Here is a 17,887-nt window from a genome sequence, read left to right as displayed (position 1 = left end):
AGGTCACTCAGCAAAGCTTGCATGAAACAGTGGGAGTATGAGAACGTCCAAGGGAGGCAGGAGGCAGGGCAAAAGGTTATGCAGGCTCCGCAGCGCAGCCTTACACCCAGACACATGCCTGGGGCTGCAATCTGAAGCTCCACCCACCAGCCAGGGTGCCTCACGGGGTTGACAGAAAAGACTCACAGAGGCCCAAGAACAACGTATCTGTCTGCTGACTTCTACTCTGGTGTCTTTTCTACAACGGCTGCCTTTGTCTCCTCCCACAGAACGGGGGAGAGGTTGGGTAATGTCCAAAGTGAGGGGGCTGCTGCACACCCTACAATCCTCCAAAACCTCAGGTGGAGGACTAGGCACGAGAGTGGGGGCTTAGCAAGCATCTAGGGAACAAGACAGGGCAGGAGGAGACAGGAAAGAAGGTCCCAACAATTTTGTTTGTTTGCTGGGGCCAAGCTCCAGGAAACTGCAGACTCAGTTGGAAATGTAGGGCCTCAGGAGTTCCAGCTTCTGGTTCTGCAGTCTCTGCCCTGCAGAGCTAGGTCTGAGGAAGCACATGTAGGAGACACACCAGGCTGCCAGGACAGAGGCCTCTCTGGGTGCCCATCATGACCCAGCCTCCCCTGGAGGGGGGAGGTCAGGGACCATGTCACCTTTGTTCCTTGGACTGATGGATTATTGAGCTGGAGCGTGTACCCTGCAGGATACTCCAGCCCTCAGGGGCAGGGACACTATTGGGCCACTTCTGATGAGGCTCTGAGTTCCTGGAATGGATGGGTCAGTGCTCAACTGGGGGAATAAACTTTCAAGCTGCCTGAGGGTGCAGCAGGTCCACTGACTTGCTGGCTCTGCCCTGGGGGATCCAAGTTCCTAGGGTGGTTGTCAATGGCCACCTGACTTTAAGTCTTCCCATCTCAGTTGCCACCTCTCACCAGAGATAGGACCTTGGCTTCTGGACTTGACCTGTTGAGAATGAAGTGAAGGAGGGGTCATCCCCAGAGGGCTGCGCTCCAAGATGCAAGTTATGTGGTAGGGAGCCCCCATCCCCCTCAATGAGGACCAGTGACTCACAAAGAGCCACAACTTCTCCCTCCCCCATCCCAGGGGCATCCAACATCTTGGTCTCCATGACAACAGCTTCTCCAGGTGGTCACGTCTCATCTCCATAATAACCCAAGCCCAGAAACCTCAAAGTAGGGGGCAGCAAGCTGAGGGGCAAGAGAGGTGGGTGGATGAGCAATGGGGGGGAGCAAAAGCATCAGGGTCTCCACCTTCCCTAGGGGTCAGGCAGGGGGCAGGCCTCTGGGACACAGGCTTCTCAGGGTGGCTGGTGGGCTCTGGCAGTGTTCTCAGGGTCTGGGAGCAATGGTGGAGGGTGAATGCTGTGAACGCAGTGAACATAAGTCCCTGGGGCCGAGGCAGGGCTCAGGGATGCAAGGTGGCTGGGTGCTAAGTGGAGGGGAGGGGCCTGTCTGGAAGGAGGCAAGAGCCATTGCTTCACTTCCCTGACATCCCCCCACCGCCTCACTTACCCTGAGGCTGGGGCTCTCCAGTGGCTGCTGGATCCAACTCCATGGTGTGAACGCTGCCCAGGCAGTGGTCCCTGCGTGGGTCATCCTTGGGCCTGAGCAGCGGGAGAAGAGCCAGAGGCTGGCACAGTGACCCTGAGCAGGGCGCCCGGAACCACTGCCCATGCAGCATGGTGCCCAGCCCAAGTCGGCAGTGACTGAGCATCCACCCATCTGCCCCAGGTCATTCACTCTGGCTCCCTTCCTGCTCCCTCCTGGGAGTGGCCTCTGGGATCCAGGCTCCACTGAAGACTCATGCCCTCCAAGGGCAGCTGGCATCCCTTCTCTCCTGCCCTGACATGTCTCCCAAGCTCTGGCACCACTCCAGCATCTCAGCACCCTCCAGGCATCAGCAAAGAGAGCTGGATGTCCTCCCCCTGTGGCAGCTGCGCCTGTGCTCCTTGCTGTTGGATGCCCTGCAGCCCTTGATGATGCCACATCTCCCAGGGCCTTGCCACTTCCTCTGATGTCTCTTCAAAACAGTCTCCACTGCCCTCAAGGCCTGCCCCCTGCCAGTGACAAGATGCAGCCACCACCCCTCTGCAGCCCACCCACCCCTAAGCTGACACACCAAGCTTGAACCACCTTGCTCATCTGCCCACATACCCCCACTTCTTATTCATGTGTCCAGGCTCTCTCAGCTGGCACCTGGAGCCTGGCTGGTACCCTGACCTTGTTTGGGATGCCCTCTGCCCCCACCTCCAGACCAAACTCTGCCCTCTACCTCAGCTTGCCCAGAGCACTCCCAAGGCCATTGTGTCAGAGATGGGCACAGGGTGCATGCCTTGCCCAGGGCCCCAATGTAAGGGTAGCCCGAGGTCGACCATGCTTAGTATTATGTAGCCCCCTCCCAGGCCAGAGAGAACTGGGTTAGGGTCAGGCTCCTAGTACAATTACAGCCACACCATAGCTGACCTGTGTATGGAGTAAAAAGGTGTGCTGGGTCCCACATTTGGGAACTTGAAGGGGGTGACAAGTTACTTGGGCAGAGGAAGTGGCAGAGGGGAGCACAGACTGCATTATGAGCTGGTGGGAAAATGGCAAAGTCATCTGATGGAACAGGAGGGGATGTTGAGTGGGGGTAGAAAGCCATGCCCTGAGGTGCCGGTGGTGGGGAGGGATCCACGCCCTTGGCTTGATTGGGTGGTCACTGGACCTCCGCTCAAGGCTTCTTTCCACTGCCTCTGGGGACCTCTCTGCACCTGGGGCATGGCTGAAGACCCCACTCCAGCACCATGAAGCCCTGGCAGAGCTCTGAGGAGAAGGAACCTCAGAGGCTGGGCACTCAGAACCTACCCACTGCACGCGGGGCTCCTCCTCCAGCCCCACAGGCATCGCTGGAGATGGGATCCTGGGAGCCGGTAGCAGCACCAGGCCAGGCCGGCCCCAGGGAGCAGAGGCAGCAGGAAGCTAAGGAGCACAGCCAGCAGGAGGGCATTGTGGTCTGTGGAGGACAGGATGGGGCTGAGTCCTGAGCACATGCACCACCTCGGCTCCTGCCCCCTTTTTCTCCCATTGGCGCACTTTCAGGCTGCATGGGGCCACTGTCCACGCTGCCACCGAAGCCTGGCTTGTCACAGAAGGGTGGAGCCCAGCCTGGAGCGCAGTGGCAATTATGGTTGCTATTACACACCTGCAGAGGGGAAGAGAAGGGAAGGAGGGTCACGTGGGACCCCAAGGCCACCCTCCCCCACAGCTACTCACCCCATGGTTGTGGCAGGCAGTCAGGCAGTGCTCCAGCTCCTGGGAGGTAGTGTCCTGGCAGCGCCTGTCCTGGCACACCTATGGGTGGTGCACACACTGGGCAGTGAGCGGGAACGCTTTGACTTGCGGGACTGAAGTGGCAAGGAAGGTCAGGTGCGCAGGGCTCACCATTCTAGGTCCACATTGGGTGCCTGGCTCTACCAGGCCCAAGTCAAGCAGGTCCAGCTGGGCACCAGGGAGTGCAAAGGCTCCCCGACAGGTCACCTCATGGCCATCTAGGTGAACAGTGGAGTTCACTGGCATCATGTGCGGCACAAGTGGGCTCAGCTCCCCACCCTGGCACTGCAGCTTCCCACACTGAGCATCTCTGGGGAGGAAGGAGAGGGTGGTCAACAGCGTGAAGTGCCCGCCTTCCCCCACTCACTCCGCAGCTTCGCTCCACTCCCCACCTCTGTGCACAAGGCACGAAGCGGCTCTCGCTGTCCTGGCCACAGTTTCCATGGGCGTCTCCGGCAGAGTTCACGACCTGGAAACAGGCCTCCGGGGCTGGGCGGGAGCCTGAGGAAGCATGGGCCCGGCTGCCTCAGTTCTTCCTGCCAATCTTCCCCACAGCAGAAAACTGGGCCGACCCGACGATGGGGACTGGGTGCAAGGGCGCGGCGTATCCTCACCAGGCCCCCAGAGCTGCTGACACTGCTGCTCGAGCGTGGGACACGCGCCGTCCCGGCAGTAGCCGCGGCCTCCGGCGCAGGGCGAGCCATCCAGTAGGTAAATGTCCGGGGGACAGTGGAGAGAGGCGCCCGTGCAGAATTCGGGCAGATCACACTCGCCCGCGGCCAGGCGGCACGGCGAGCCCGCAGGCTTCAACTGCGCGGGTGACCAGATACGGGGAGGGCAGAGAGACAATGGACAGTGAGAGATCCACCCCGGGCGGCTGAGGTGGAGGAGCCGGGCGCGGCGGACCCATGCGCAGAGCAGCGCCTGCACGCATCAGGGGCACCGAAGGGCGCCAATCAGCCGAGACCAGCAGGCCGGCTCCCAGGCACCCTGCGCCGCTCACCCCCGGGCCTCTCGTGCCCTCACCAGGCAGCGCGCGCAGCAGTCCCCGTGGGCGCACTGGGCCCCGGCGCGCAGCGAGCAGTTGTGGGCGAAGCAGCAGAGGTCCCGGCACTCCTGGGGCCGAAAAGGCGAGAAGGGACCGGGTGAGGGCACAACGCCAAGGATCTCGGAGGATCGGAAGAGTCGGGGCTAGCCTTGGTCCCCGGGGCCGGACACGCTGACCTGGCTGGAGCCGCAGTCGCACTCCTCGCCCGCCTCCACGAAGCCGTTCCCGCAGCGCGCCGGCGGCACCAGGAGCCCGGGGTTCGGAGCGTCGGAGAGGCACGCGCCGCCCCCCTTGCGGAAGAAGGCGCGCAGCTGGCGGCGGCTGCAGGCGCTGAACACGCGCGGGAACGGGCGCCTACGGGCGGGGGCAGGGCGTCGGGCGTGCGGGGACTAGTCTCCGGTCCCCGACCCCGGGCTTGGCCACACAGCCGGCAGAGGCCGGGTCGCCGCCCGAGCGATGGGAAGTGACCTGCGCAAAGTCACACAGAGAGCGCGGGAAGCAAGCCCAAAGTAGTGACCCGGGGTTGACCAGCGCTGCTGCTCCCGGGGCTGGAGTAACCTCGCTAGGTTGTTCCGAAATAACCTTCCTGCTCTGAGAACCCTCCCTGCCTGCGTTGCCTCCACGTAAGACGCACGAACAGCCCTAACGGCGGGTACTATTGTCATCGTGCCCATTTTACAGGAGACGGAACGGGGGGTAACCTCAGAAAGGCAGCGGAGGAACACCCCGGGCTCGGCGGTCCCTGTCCCCACGCCCGCGCGCGCACCCCGTGGCCGCCGCCATGACGCAGCCGCCCTGCTCCGCCGCCGCCTCCACGCAGCAGCCGTCGGGGTCGTGGCTGAGGCCCAGGCTGTGGCCTATCTCGTGGGCCATGGTGGCTGCGGCGCCAATGGGGAGCTCCGAGTGGTCCTGGGAGGGCGTGGGGGGCGGTCACTGCGAGCTGCCCCCTCCCGGCCCGCACCTCTTCTCTCCGAGTCCCCTGCGGAGCTCACCGTGCTCACGCCTCCAGAGCTCTCGGCGCGACACATGCCCTCGACGGGCGCCAGGCCCACGGTGGCGCCCCGGAAAGCGCGGCCCCTGAGGGCGGAGCGCGGCGTGACCGGGCGGGGCCGGGAGTCCGGGCCGCCCGGCCGGGGACACGCGTGGGCGTCGGAGGCACCCACGTGAGCAGCTGCGCCGAGTCGTGTGGCCGCCGCGCCCACAGCCCCCGGCGCCACTGCAGGAAGGCCCAGAGCGTGGCGTTCGCGTCCTGCGTGACGCGGCTCCGGTCCTGCTCGCTCCACACTTCCAGGCCGGTCAGCGCCACCTGAATGTCCAGAGTCCTGAGAATCTGAGGGCGGGGCGGGGCTGAGGCGGGGACCCGGCGCCCCACCTCGCCGGTGCTCCTCGGGGCGCCCCCTCCTCTGGCGGCCTTCACTGCGCCCCGCTACGACCTGCCCGCCCCTGCCGCGGTCACCCCCTTCGCTGCTCCCTCCCCGCCGCCCCCAACCTGGTCCACATAGTTGGCGACCTCCAGGAGACGCTGTTTGGTGTGGCTCAAGTTGCGGTGCTGGGTCAAGAACTGGGAAGGCAGAAATCCCGCGGCGGACGTGAGGGACCGGGCTGGTCCGATTGCAGACCGCGCCACCACCCCCCCGTGCCCCCGACTCCCCTCACCAGCGTGTGGTCAGCCACTATGTACAGCTCCAGGTACCTCGGGCTCCTGCGGGCCTGTCGCCTCTCCTGCAGAGGGGCAAAAGGTGACCTGAGTGTCAGGCTGCTGGGCTTGAGCCCTGACCACCAACCCCAATTCCCAGAAAGAACAGTTTTAAGTTTTTGCTGGAACTTATTTCTTCAGACTCCGAATAAAAATACCGTGCGGGAGGCCCTGGCCTGGCGCCTGCTTATTCTGTCTCTAATGATTTGGAGGGCTCTGGATACCGCATTTCCACTCCCAATCCCGTCCCCGCCCCTGACCCTGCTCCGGGGAGCGCGAGGAAGGCAGGTCATGCCCCCTTTGTCCCCCTGGTCCCTATGGCCACAGGGCCCTTTCCCGGTAAGCAGTTGCTCCATCCGCAATATCTTGTGGGTTGAGAAGTTCTCCGAGTCAGGTGGCCAGGGACGCAGATAATAGCTGACATTGCTGCTGAGTGTGATCAGGCCACTAGGGTGCAGAGGGGTGCAGAGGAAGTGTGAGAGAGCTCTTTTCCCAGCGCAAGGCCCAGCCCCCTGCCCCCAAACTCCTCACCTCATCCCAGAGCAGGTGCTGAGGACTACCCACGAGTTAGGGAAGCCCCTCACGCGCCCACGGTAGTGGCAATGATCCTGGAGAGGAAGGGACCCAGTCTCAAATTTCAGCCATGACTGAAGCAGGAAGGGCAAGGGGGTTGGGCATGGTAAGGGGACTGGCTCCAATCTCTCCTTAGGAACAGGAGGAAGGGAATGAGGTACGAATGGGGGGGCATGCATCCCCCAGCACCCCCCACCCTGTCCTCAGAACCCCTGGAATTATCTCACCGTGTGGTTGGGGATCAGCATCACGGGCTGCCCATCTGGCCTGTAGTGGGTCTCTGTGTATCCTGGGGCCAGAAGCCTGCTGGGAGGGTGTAGTGGATTGGATTATGTCCCCCCAAAACTCACTGAAACTTGAATTGTGTCCCTCAAGTTTTATGTATTAGAAACTTGGTTCCCACTGTGACTGTTAAGAGGGTGGGAAATCCTATTATGGTAGTTGAAAGGTGGAGGCTTGAAGAGGTGATTGGATTGTAGGACCCTGCAGTAGTGAATGGATAAAAAATGGTGGTCAGGGGCGTGGTTCTGAGGGCTCTAAAAGAAGAGAAGAGTCTGTCTTTGACTCTCTCTGCTGTCTCTGTTTCCACCATTGTGCAATATGAGACCCCTGGGTCACTGTCACCATCACCAGATGGACTTTGGACTTCCTGGCCTCAGAAATCATAAGCAATAAACGTCATTTTTCTTTATAAATCATCCAGTTCCAGGTATTTTGTTATAGCAGCACAAAAACGGACTAATATGGAGGGGAAGTTATAGGAATCACCTAATTCAGCCCTGCCTTCTCCAGGATGCCTTCCAGCCTTCCCTCCCTGAATGCTAGCTGAGCAGCTCTGTGAGTGAGGCACCCAGAGTGTGTTTTAGGGATGGGACATGAGCAGCTGTGCGTTGCTGAGCTCAGAAACACTCTGGACTAGAGGAAAGAAGGTGAAGTCAGGAAGGAGCTTTGGTGATGGCTTGGATGTGGGAAGTGGAAATACGGGAAACGCCAGGGAGGAACAGGAATAGGGGAAGAGTTTGTGGTCCCTGTGGCACCTACAGAAGGCAGTTGGATCCACAGGTCAGGAGGGGAGGATTCAGGAGACAGTGCTGATAAGGTGAGACTTGGAAACCAGGAAGTGTACCGGACTCCCTGGTTACCCCTGTCAGCTGCCTAATTCTTGTTAGGCATCTGGTCAACCCTCTCACCCTGTCCCAGTCCAGATCCTTTAAATCTTCTCAGGCATCCAGATCCCATGTGCCTCCCAATTGTCTTTCAGTGATGCTCGTTCCCTGCTTCTAGAGAAAACAGAATCCACACCTGCCCACACCTGCTCCTGCCCTACCCACCTGAGCAGGGATCGCCAGCCCAACCTTCTCCAGACCCCACTCCTGTAATGATTCCATCTTCAGGCTCCATCTTACCTGGATCCTTCCCACCAGGATGGATCAACCATAGGTCAATCTCTCTCTTTTAAAGAAAATCCCGTCTCCAGCCTCACTGTGATCTCTTTACCCCCAGACAGTCCCAAGAGACCTGTGATTCCTGCTTCTCCACCTCTCGGTAGGTCCTCCACCTTCTCTTTGCTTCTCCACTGCACACACCCCATTTGTGATCAACACATTTAATGAGTAGGGAGTCTGAACCCCAGAGAAACTATGGGTAGGCATGATGGAACTAGAGCTTGTTCCCAGCCCATCTGACTCCATGGGGAGAATGAAATACTTGTGCTTAGAACAGTGGCTGATATGGAGCAAGCACTCAGAAAGTGATACTGACAATAGAGTCTGGGTGGTTTCAAGACCCCGCGTTCCATCTTGGACACCCACCCCACCCAGCCCAGGCCACAATCCTCAGCACAGCTCTGCCTGCTCATTCACCAGCTCAAAATCTTTGGCTCCGCACCATTCAGGACACTATGCACTAAATGGCCTTCTGTGATCTGGCCCTACTGAGACTCCCCAAATTCATTTTCCCCTGTTCCCTTCCCTGTGCTGGGCACCTCCAGGCAAGCCAGACAAATTACCGCTACCTGAATGTGCCGCCCCCTGAACTGACCTTTGCATCTTCTGCACCTTTGTCCGGGCCATTCATTCTCTTCTCTCCTCAGCCCGGAGTGCCCTCCCATCTCTGGAATCCCATGAACGCCCACTAGGTGGTGCTAACTTATTTCCAACTGACAGCCGCCAAGATACATCTGGGGTTGGGATGAGGGATGTGCCCCGCAGCTGGGCTGGCCCAGCCTCAACAGTCCACTTCCACCTCAGAGGGGCCAGCCATGCGCCTGTGTGACTCTCTTGTCACCTGCATCACCTCTGCGCCCTCTCCTTATCCAGACATCCTCATGGGTCCATGTCAGTCCCTGTCCCCCATCACTGAGCCCTCCAGAGAGAGGGTCTGTTTTCAGCTCCTAGCCCCCTCCCCAGCCTGGTACTCACTGGTTCTTCTCCAGCTCAAGCAGGAGCTCCTGGCCTTCAGCCACCAAGGCCACCAGCCCCACGTCTGGCTTGGAGACCTGGGCAAGAAGGAGTGGAGGGCAGGGATGGTGGACCTCCAGGCCTCCATCTGCTGGGGAGCAGGTGGGATGTGCAGCTGTCTGACGAGGGAGTCCATGTGACGAGCAGGCCCCCAGGTGTCATGGGGGCCATGAATGAGAGTGGGGGTGACGACATGCCGACAAGGGCATTTCCAAACTCAGGATGTTTGTGGTTCTGACAACAGCCACTTGAAAGTGCATGAGCACAGCCTGCCAGCTGCACACGACACCCTCCCTAGAGATGAGGGGCCAGAAAGGCGCCCTGCTTTGCCCGTGGTTTCGGGGCCCTTCCCGTAGCCCTCCCTCTTCTTTCGTACCTGGAAGGAGCATGAAAAGCAGGCCCTGAGGACACTGTGGGGCATTGGGTGGCCATGGCTTGGGCCTCCTCACAGCCTCTGTGGTATTTGGGGGCTTGTTTCATTCCCTACAGAATTCAGGCTTGATGCTTCCACCTCCAATTCTGGCTAACTGTCCCTCTCCCACTGCCCCCCCCCAAAGTTTATCTTGGCTTCCAGCAGGCCCGGCACCTGCTTCACTGAGCTCATGCAGTAAACATGGACCCCTCCCAAGCCAAGGGAAAACGCTGGCTTTGTCAGCAATGTCAGGAGGCTGGCCCTGGCCCGCCAGCCCTCTTCTCCTTCTCCCCACCCTCTTGCCTCTTCCACCCAGTAGGAATCTTCCCCCCTTGCTGACCATTCAGCCTGGCTGGGGGCCCAGAGTTGGAGCTGGCCCGGGAGCCACCCCCAGGGGGCTGCTGTATCTTTGGAATGTTTGCCCCTCCCTTGCTGGTCCTGTCCTTCTATCCCCAAATGCACTGGGTTGGGACCCAGGCCAAGGGGTTCAGAGTCTTGGGGGGGCCCTTCCTCTGCAGGTGGGGAGCAGACAGCCCTCGACTCCCTGGCCACAGGCCCCACAAGGCTAAAAGCATGAGCTCATGTGGCTGGAATGCCACTTGCTTCAGTGGGGAAAGGTTTGCACTGGGAGAGAGGCGGCGGCCCAGATGGAAGGCCACACTCAGGTCCCTGTCCCTCTGCAGCCTTCATTCCTTGCTTCCTGGTGACCCTGCCCCTTGCTATGTACCCCATCTCCATCTTGAGATATGAGTGTTTCCCACCCTTTGGGGAAGACACCCTGCCTCAACTCTGGCTCCTGTTCTGTCTTGGCAGGCTTCCTGGGGGCGGGGGCCCACAAGCTGAGAAAGCAGAGCCTCTCTGGGATTTCCCTTTTGGTCACAGCCCAGGTCACACAAGGAGGGAGGCTCATAGTCAGTGACCCCAGTGTGTGCCTAGCCTTCCCCTCCAACGGGGATGTCGTGAACAGTCTCCAAGTTCAGGCCTGCACTGTGTTTGACCAGTTGACTGGGGGCCCTGAAGGTCTGGGGAACCCTAGTGAGGGCCCTAGGCCAGGAGCTGCTAGGCCTCTGGGGGCATCCCAGCCTTCAAGGCTCTCCTGCCTTTGTCCTCGCTGGGCTTGTCCTCCCTTGCCTGGAAATTCAGAACAAAGAGGGCTCTCTAGGGTTGGCAGGGGGGTTGGCCAATGATCTGAAGTCTTTCAGACCTTAGTGGGTCTCAGACTCCCAGGTGAAAGAGCTGTGTGACCATGGCAACTTCCCCAAGCTCTCTGGGCTTCAGACTGCCCCTCTGTGAAATGGGCATACCAAGGCTCCAGGCCTCCTGGTTTGCAGCACAGATGTTGTGGCACAAACAGATGGGGTGTGGTTATTCTGGAAGTGTGTCATGGGCAGGAGGTGGGAGGAGGTAGGGACAGAGTGTCCTGGAGAGGCAAAATGCAGTGGGCCTGCATTCAGGGGTCATAAGTAGAGTGACCGCTACCCGCTGGCCAGAGGTGGATTCCACATGAGCCAGTGATGCTGAAATTTCAGGCCCCTCCATGGCAGGGCCCTGGCAGGGACAGCAATGTGTCCACAAGGTCACACTTCCTGGTAAACTGTGCAAAAGGAAGATACTTTGGTGTTTTCTTAAAGAGGCTCCTGAAAAGCTTCGGGCTACACAAACCCTGGACCCACCTCTGTCTGGTGGGTGTGGGAGTAGCCCAGATAATCCAGGGAGGGAAGGAAAGCGGGGAGATGGGGTGGAGGAAGCTGAAAATGACTTCCACGTGTGCAGGCTCACACCATCAAGATGTCTCCCTGCCCCCGCCTGCTGACCCGAGAGGAGGGGCCTAAAGGAGCTGGGGACCCCAGAGAAACTGCCCTGCTGAAATTTGGAGAGGGGCAAAAGGGTGGGAGACCTGGGGCCCCTGCAGAGGACAGGTTGACGTTGCACTGACCGGCTCCTCGAGGGTGACCATTTGCCAGGGTTGTCCATCCAGGACCCAGTGGGGAGTAACTGGCTCTCCAGGCCTGTTTCCTGGGGTGAGAACAGAGCACACAGTGAGGGGGACTTGAAGAACATGGCGGAGTGGGGGATGGCAGAGGGATGGGGTTATAGGACATTGGCAGGGAGGAATGGGAGGCCTTGAGGGACAGGCTCCATCCTCAACACTCATGGGCTGGAGAAAGATGGAGAAAGATGTGGGGCATCCTTGGAACTGAGGAGCCACCAGAGAACTGGCAGAAGAGAGACAGAGGAGCCTGAGAAGGGACAGCTCAGCTGGGGATGACCTTTGGGGAGGCCAGGCTTGGGGTCAGAGGTCACAAGGAAGAGGCTAAGGCCCCCAGTGCAGAGGGGAAGGGACGGGGAAGGCAACCTGGGGTAGTTTTAGACTGGGCAGCAGATGGCTTTGGGGTGTGAGGTCTGTGAAGAGAGGATGCCTGTGTCTCCCCGTCCATCTCAGAAAATCAATAGCCAGATGTTTTCTTGGGAGGACTCCACCTTGCCAGAGCTCCCCTTGGGAGCTTCATGCTAGTGGCCCAGTTCCTGGGGACCCTGGCCCAGAAGCCCCCTCCTCTTCAAGGTGAGGGGAGGCTGGGGGACAGAGCCTCAGTGCTCCCAGGCCAGATGTGCCTCAGGGATTCTAGAGGAATCCCAGAACCAAGCATTACTCAGAGAGTGCCTGGAATGCTCTGGCCTCCCCACTGGCTCCAGCAACTCTCACCAGGCTGGCCCTGCAGGAGCCAGGCCTGAGGCCACCCAGAGCCTGCAGCCAGCCCTCCCACCCCTCTGGCACTGAGTCCCTGGGGCCAGCCCAGCTCCCAGAACGACAGCTCATCAACCGCCACCTAGTTCTGACCCAATACTGTCCAGACTGATGGCTGCCAGTGGAGGTGGCTCACTCCTTTTCCTTCCTCCATCTCCTCTCCCAGATCTCAGGCATCAAAAACCTGGAACAGCACCAGCTCCAGGAGCCCCTTCCCCCAAGAAGCCCTCCTTAATTGGATGAGTAAGTTGCTACCAGGCAGATTGGGGGGTAGGGGGTCATGCCTTGGCAAGGAGGCTGAAGGGAGGGGTCTGAGTGGGTCTCACGGGGAGGTCTCTCAGCGCAGAGAGGACTGGGTGTGGGAACCAAGCCTTCCTGGTCCCAGGCCTCCAAAAGTGGAAAGGGGGGGGGTATGCCCATGCAGAGGTGTGGGTGTCCTCCACACGGCCCTGCATATGCATGCTGGCCGCTGGCACCTTGACAAGGGACAGAGAGGCAGAGATGGAGCTCTGGTGACTAGGTGGATGGGGGTAGAAACTGAGGAAGCCGATCTGGTGTTGGGGGGCCCTCTCAGTTCCAGGCATCCCATCACCCTCTCCTGGCCCAAGGGTAGGGCTCTGAGGGGTGGGAAAGCCTAAGGATCCTCAAAGGCATGAGAACTGAACAGAGCAGGACCCTATAGCTATGGGATCCCCCGGCACAGTGGTGCCCAGCCCAGCCCAGCCCTTCCTGCTCCCTGGTTGCCCTCCCTGTTCCCCCTTCAGGCACTTGATGTCCAGGACCCCCTGCCACCCACCCGGAGAGGTGGATGTTAACAGCCCCATCTTACAGAGGGTTTGGAGAGACTACAGGGGAAGAGACAGCTGCTGTCTTCCCCAGGGCACTGCTGAACAGGCATCTTCTGTTTGGAGAAGTCCTTCTCTATCTCACCAAACAAGGCAACATTATAAACAACACACACACTGCCCACGGCGCTGGGGTGAGGGAGAGGGGGTGAGCGTGGGGCCGAGGCCACAGTTAGACCTGCAGCCTGGGGGTACAGCAGGGACTCTGGGGGGCCAGTGGTGGGCACCGGGGCTTTCTGGAGGAGGGAGATCCTCTAAGCCCTAAGGGGTGGAGGTGCAGGAGCAGTTCACCCTGACGGAGGGGGCTGGAGGTCGTGAGAGTGGAGAATCCAGGCAGAGGGGGCTCGGGGCTGGGCAGCTGCAGCGAGGCCAAGGGCGAGGCCCCTCTGCTCTGCGGGAGTGTGTGGGCAAGTCCGGCCCGAGGCCAGCCCAAGCACAGTGGAGAGTCCCTGGGCAGGTCCCACGGAGGCCCACCCCAACCTGCCCACGCCCCGTCCTCCCCGCCGTGTGGTCTGGGAATTTCAGACCCTCCATCCGCTGACCAGGACTCTGAGCTGACAGCGCCCCCCATGCCCCCTGACCTCACCTGCCCCTCGGGCGCACCCCCTCCCACCTCCTCACCTTGAAGCACCCAGGTGCCTGGCAGGAGCCCCAGTAGCAGCAGCAGCAGCACCGACGACCCCCGAGTTCCCCCGGACCCCCGGACCATAGCTGTGAGCGCCGGGGCCTCTAAGCGGTGGCTCGCGGCCGCCGGCTCCGGCTCCGCCCCTGCTGGATCGCGGCCACCCACGCCCAGCGCGGCCCGGCCCGGCGCCTCCGGACCCTCCCGCCCGCCAGCCCTCCCTGCGCGACCCCTCCCCGCGCGACCATACGGGGAGCCGGGACTGCGGCCGGTCCCGTCCCGACGCTGGCGGGCGGGACCCGACCTCGAGCGCCCTGGGAGAGCCGGGACGACCCTCCCGGGTCACAGCGGCCGTCGAGGGTAGAGCTGGGGTGGAGGCGGGAATCCGTGTGGCCCCCTCCTCGGGGGACTGGCCCGCGCCGTCCCGCCCCGCCCCCTGCTGGTGGGGGTGGAGTGATGGGCGGGGACTGGAACCGCGGGGAAGGTTCTTTGAGGATTCCGGCGGGCTGGGGCGGGGTGGTGGACGGGGGCCGCCTGTCGCCGCTCGGGTCTGGCCGGGGAGCGCCCCCATCCGCGGTCTCCTGGGTCTGGTCTCTGTCCCTGCCTGACCACCCGTCCTGCCCAGAGGCGCCCCGACGAGAACCCCGCGGAAGGTTCATCTACCTGCTCTGGGGGCCCCAGGGGAAGGCAGGCCCTGGCGACCGCGGCGGTCAGGTGTAGCTCGTCCCCGAGCCACAGTGGCCAGCGGCCCCTGACCCCGAGGTGCGCGCGGGAGGGGGGGGACTTCAGTGCTGGGCAAATGCGACGCGGCAGGACAGGCGCAGGGCGGGCGGGCAGCCCTTTGTCCCTGGAGATGGCCAGAGGGCAGAACTGTACAAAGCCTTAGACTCCCGGACGTGGAGGGTCCTCTCTGCCTAAGTAACATCTGTTTCTTGTTTTAGTTTTCTGCTTGTTCTTTGGGTTCTAAGTGTAAATTCGTACAGCGAGGCACGTTAACTTTTAAGCAAGTCTATTTGTATCTGAAAATTTGGAACGTCGTAGTTCAGTTAGTAAGAGTTTCAGCAGCGAGAGAAACCTACGTTCATGTGATTTAAACATCAAAAAGTGTGACAGAATGCTTAAGGAAAAGTCTCCCTACCTCTTCTGTCCCCGTCCTCTTAGCCCTCACTCCCCAATAGGAAGCCGCTATTATTCGTTTCTTGCATAGGCTTGTAGACAATATAGTCATGTTTTTTCTCTTATATCAACATTTTTCTGCACCTTGATTTTTTTTTTTTCTTCACTTAATACACCTTGAATATGAGTGCGTTTAGAGGGTCTTAATTACTGTTCTTCTTATTGTTACTATTATTACTTTGGGTTTTTAAATCAATTTTATTAATGTGATTTATTATGACTTATGTGATTTATTAATTACAGCAGTGAGCAGGAGCTGCAAGTACCTGCAACAACGTGGGCAGTGCTCTCAAGTACAGCATTCGGTGAGGGGACATTTCAGACGCTGAAAGCACAGATGGTGTGGTTCCATTTTTGTGAGGTTCAAGAACAGGCGAAACTTATCAATGGTGATAGAAGTCAAAATAGTGGTTACCTATGGGGAAAATGATTGGAAGGGGCGACAAAGGGGCTTTCAGGGCGCCAGGAAGATGCTATTTCTTGGTCTGGGTGCAGGTTATATGGGTGTGTTCACCTTGTGAAAATTCATTGAGCTGCTCACTTTTCTGAATACCTGTTAGACTTCAGTAAGAAAGTTTTCGGGCTGGCCGGTTAGTTCAGTTGGTTAGGGCACAGCCTTACAACACCAAGGTTAGGGATTTGGATCTCTGCATGGGCCAGCCACCACAAAAAAAAAGTTTTTAAAAATCCCCTACCTTTGATGTTGAGTACCCAGAACAGTCTTCCCAAATTCTGGCTGACCATTTGGTTTTTCTAAGCACCTCTTTCCCCTTGCCAAGGGACAACACTTTCCCCTTTAAATGTACTGGGTTGTCAGGGATGGAGCCTTGACTTTGGGGCCCTCTATTCATGCATGAGACTTTTCTGGCACACCCAGGCACTGGCCTGTCCTATCCAGGTGCCATCCTGGACATATCTGTGGGCTAGAGTTGGCAGCACCTACGTCAGATACCCTGTTCTGGGTCACTCCTCAGGATGAGTCCTGTTTACAGATGGTGGTCGCCCATTCTGAACACTTCTAAGGTTTAACTCTCACTGGTTTGCCTAGTTCCCAGGACACTTCCTGTTGCTCCTCTTGAGAGAGACACCAACAAGCCATTGATAAATCATCTTTCCCATACTGTTACCAGGCACGAACACCGAGCTGATTAGTGGCGTTTTAGCATCCATCTTCCTCAACTTTGGTCCAATGGCTCCATCTTCTCCTCTGCCACACCAAAATGTAAATAAATCATTGCTCAGAGATTTGGGCAGAAAATTCCTTTGCCCAATTTCCTTGGACATAGTTCTTCTGGGTTTGGGAGGCATCAACTTTGCAAGGATGACTCTCATCCCCACATGGCTCTTAGGCTACATGTCCCTTTCATTTTCTTAGCACCAACTGTGCTAAGCTCTGTGCCAAGCAGTGAACAAGACCCATATTCCCAGGCCTCATGGAGCTCAGGGTCTGGGGGAGAGAGACAAGGAAATGGACAACTACAATGCCACGTGAGACATGGTGCAGCGAGAAGTGTTGTGCAAGGGACGGTAACCTGGCTGTGTGTAAGGGAGGGCCCCTGAATGAGAAGACGTCAAAGCCATGGTTGTCAGTAAGAGTTTGCCAGTTCACTGTATTTTTGCCAGAGTAGCTCTTTGAGGGGCTCTGCCTTCTCTCTCTGATGTCCACACTGAAGTCACCCGAGTGTGTTTTCTGTTGCTATAACAGAATACCAGAGACTAGGTAATTTATAAGAAAAGAAATTTACTTCTCACAGTTATGAGGCTGGGAAGTCCAAGACTGAGGGGCCAGCATTTGGTGAGGACCTTCTTGCTGTAACATGGTGGTGGGTGTCACACAGTAAGAGAGAGGAAGCGTGTGTGTCAGCTCAGCTCTTTCTTCTTACAAAGTCACCAGTCCCATCATGGAGGCCTCACCCTGATGACTATCTAATCCTAATTACCCCTCAAACATATGTTGATGTTACCCCAATCAACATGTAAATTTGGGAATTAAGTTTCCAACGCATGAAATTTGGGGGACACACTCAAATCATAGCACTGCCCCCTCTGCATTCAGCCTTGCTTTGGGCACAGTGGAGAAGCCTCTCTGGGGATCCTCTTTGGGGGCCTGCTTTGCTTTCCTGGTCCCCATCTTGCTCTGGGCTTGAGCCACCTCAAAGCTATCAGCCAGGCACCCTCCTGGGGTTACTGAAGCATAGAGCCAGGTACCAGACCCTGTCCCACAACCAGGCACACTGCCATCACCACCACCAACTAGGTAAGGAGCATGCCAAAAACATCACCTCCATGTGGGTGGCCCACCACAGCCACCACCATAACCATAGCTGCCACGAAAGTGGCTAGACACCACAACCACCGTGCAGATGGTCCACCAGCCACTGGAGCGCATTGACATGAGGAGAGTCACCAGCAGAGACCGAAGAAAAGATGAAGATGTCTCTCTCCACAAAGCTCAGTCCAGAGTGACAGAAGAAGCATCTGCTCTATAATAATATTGGGGGACCTGAACACACCTGTCAACATTGGACAGGTCATCTAGGCAGCAAATCAACAGAGTAACCATTATTCTTTCAGAAGGAGAGAAGAAATCTAGGGTGATTAGAGGGGGAAGGAGAGGGGGATGGGGAGAGATTGGACAAGGGGCATAAAGAATAAGTACAATTTGTAACAATATATATACTAGTAATATTGATTTGGTCAACATATGTCAACATTGAACTCCAAAAATATGTTTTAAAAAAGATTAAATAAACAAACAAACAAATAAATAAATATTTTTAAATTAAAAAGAAAAAAAAAAAGCTATCAGCCAGGCCCTGCCAGGCTGCGCATCTGGTGTTGTCCTGCCACTGTCTGTGACCTCTGGAGCTTTCTCAGCTTCCTCTCCTTCTTCCTCTTCAGGACTGTTTCCATTACCATGGTTAGGACTTGTGTTTTCATAAATTCCCATTGCCCAGGATCCATTTCTCAGGAGTCCCTTTTGG

At 58.3% G+C, this 17,887-nt stretch overlaps 1 protein-coding gene across 3 annotated transcripts; it reads right to left on the bottom strand.

Moving 5' to 3' along the window:
- Window positions 1–234: 234 nt before the first annotated feature.
- ADAM33 (ADAM metallopeptidase domain 33) lies at window positions 235–13,825 on the bottom strand. Of its 3 annotated transcripts, none has more exons than XM_063099558.1 (22): window positions 13,727–13,825; window positions 11,451–11,530; window positions 9,064–9,140; window positions 6,871–6,949; window positions 6,602–6,678; window positions 6,331–6,517; window positions 6,031–6,096; window positions 5,864–5,935; window positions 5,538–5,704; window positions 5,367–5,451; window positions 5,141–5,283; window positions 4,551–4,728; window positions 4,353–4,442; window positions 3,941–4,136; window positions 3,719–3,827; window positions 3,438–3,636; window positions 3,270–3,347; window positions 3,090–3,198; window positions 2,862–3,009; window positions 1,530–1,621; window positions 930–960; window positions 235–761 (listed from the first exon to the last, which is right to left on the bottom strand). In XM_063099558.1, exons 1-22 carry the CDS (start codon window positions 13,812–13,814, stop codon window positions 647–649), a joined length of 2,466 nt encoding a protein of 821 aa, XP_062955628.1. In that variant the 5' UTR covers window positions 13,815–13,825; the 3' UTR covers window positions 235–646. The 3 variants fall into 3 exon arrangements, with proteins under 3 accessions (XP_062955628.1, XP_062955634.1, XP_062955638.1); XM_063099564.1 differs by having other exon boundaries at window positions 6,871–6,946; XM_063099568.1 differs by lacking the exons at window positions 9,064–9,140; window positions 11,451–11,530; window positions 13,727–13,825 and adding an exon at window positions 7,834–7,884 and having other exon boundaries at window positions 6,871–6,946.
- Window positions 13,826–17,887: the final 4,062 nt, after the last annotated feature.

Source organism: Cynocephalus volans, chromosome 1 (assembly GCF_027409185.1).
Source record: "Cynocephalus volans isolate mCynVol1 chromosome 1, mCynVol1.pri, whole genome shotgun sequence".
Taxonomy (NCBI): domain Eukaryota; kingdom Metazoa; phylum Chordata; class Mammalia; order Dermoptera; family Cynocephalidae; genus Cynocephalus; species Cynocephalus volans.
Note: the sequence above shows the minus strand (reverse complement) of the source record. Positions and strands in the feature narration are given on the sequence as shown.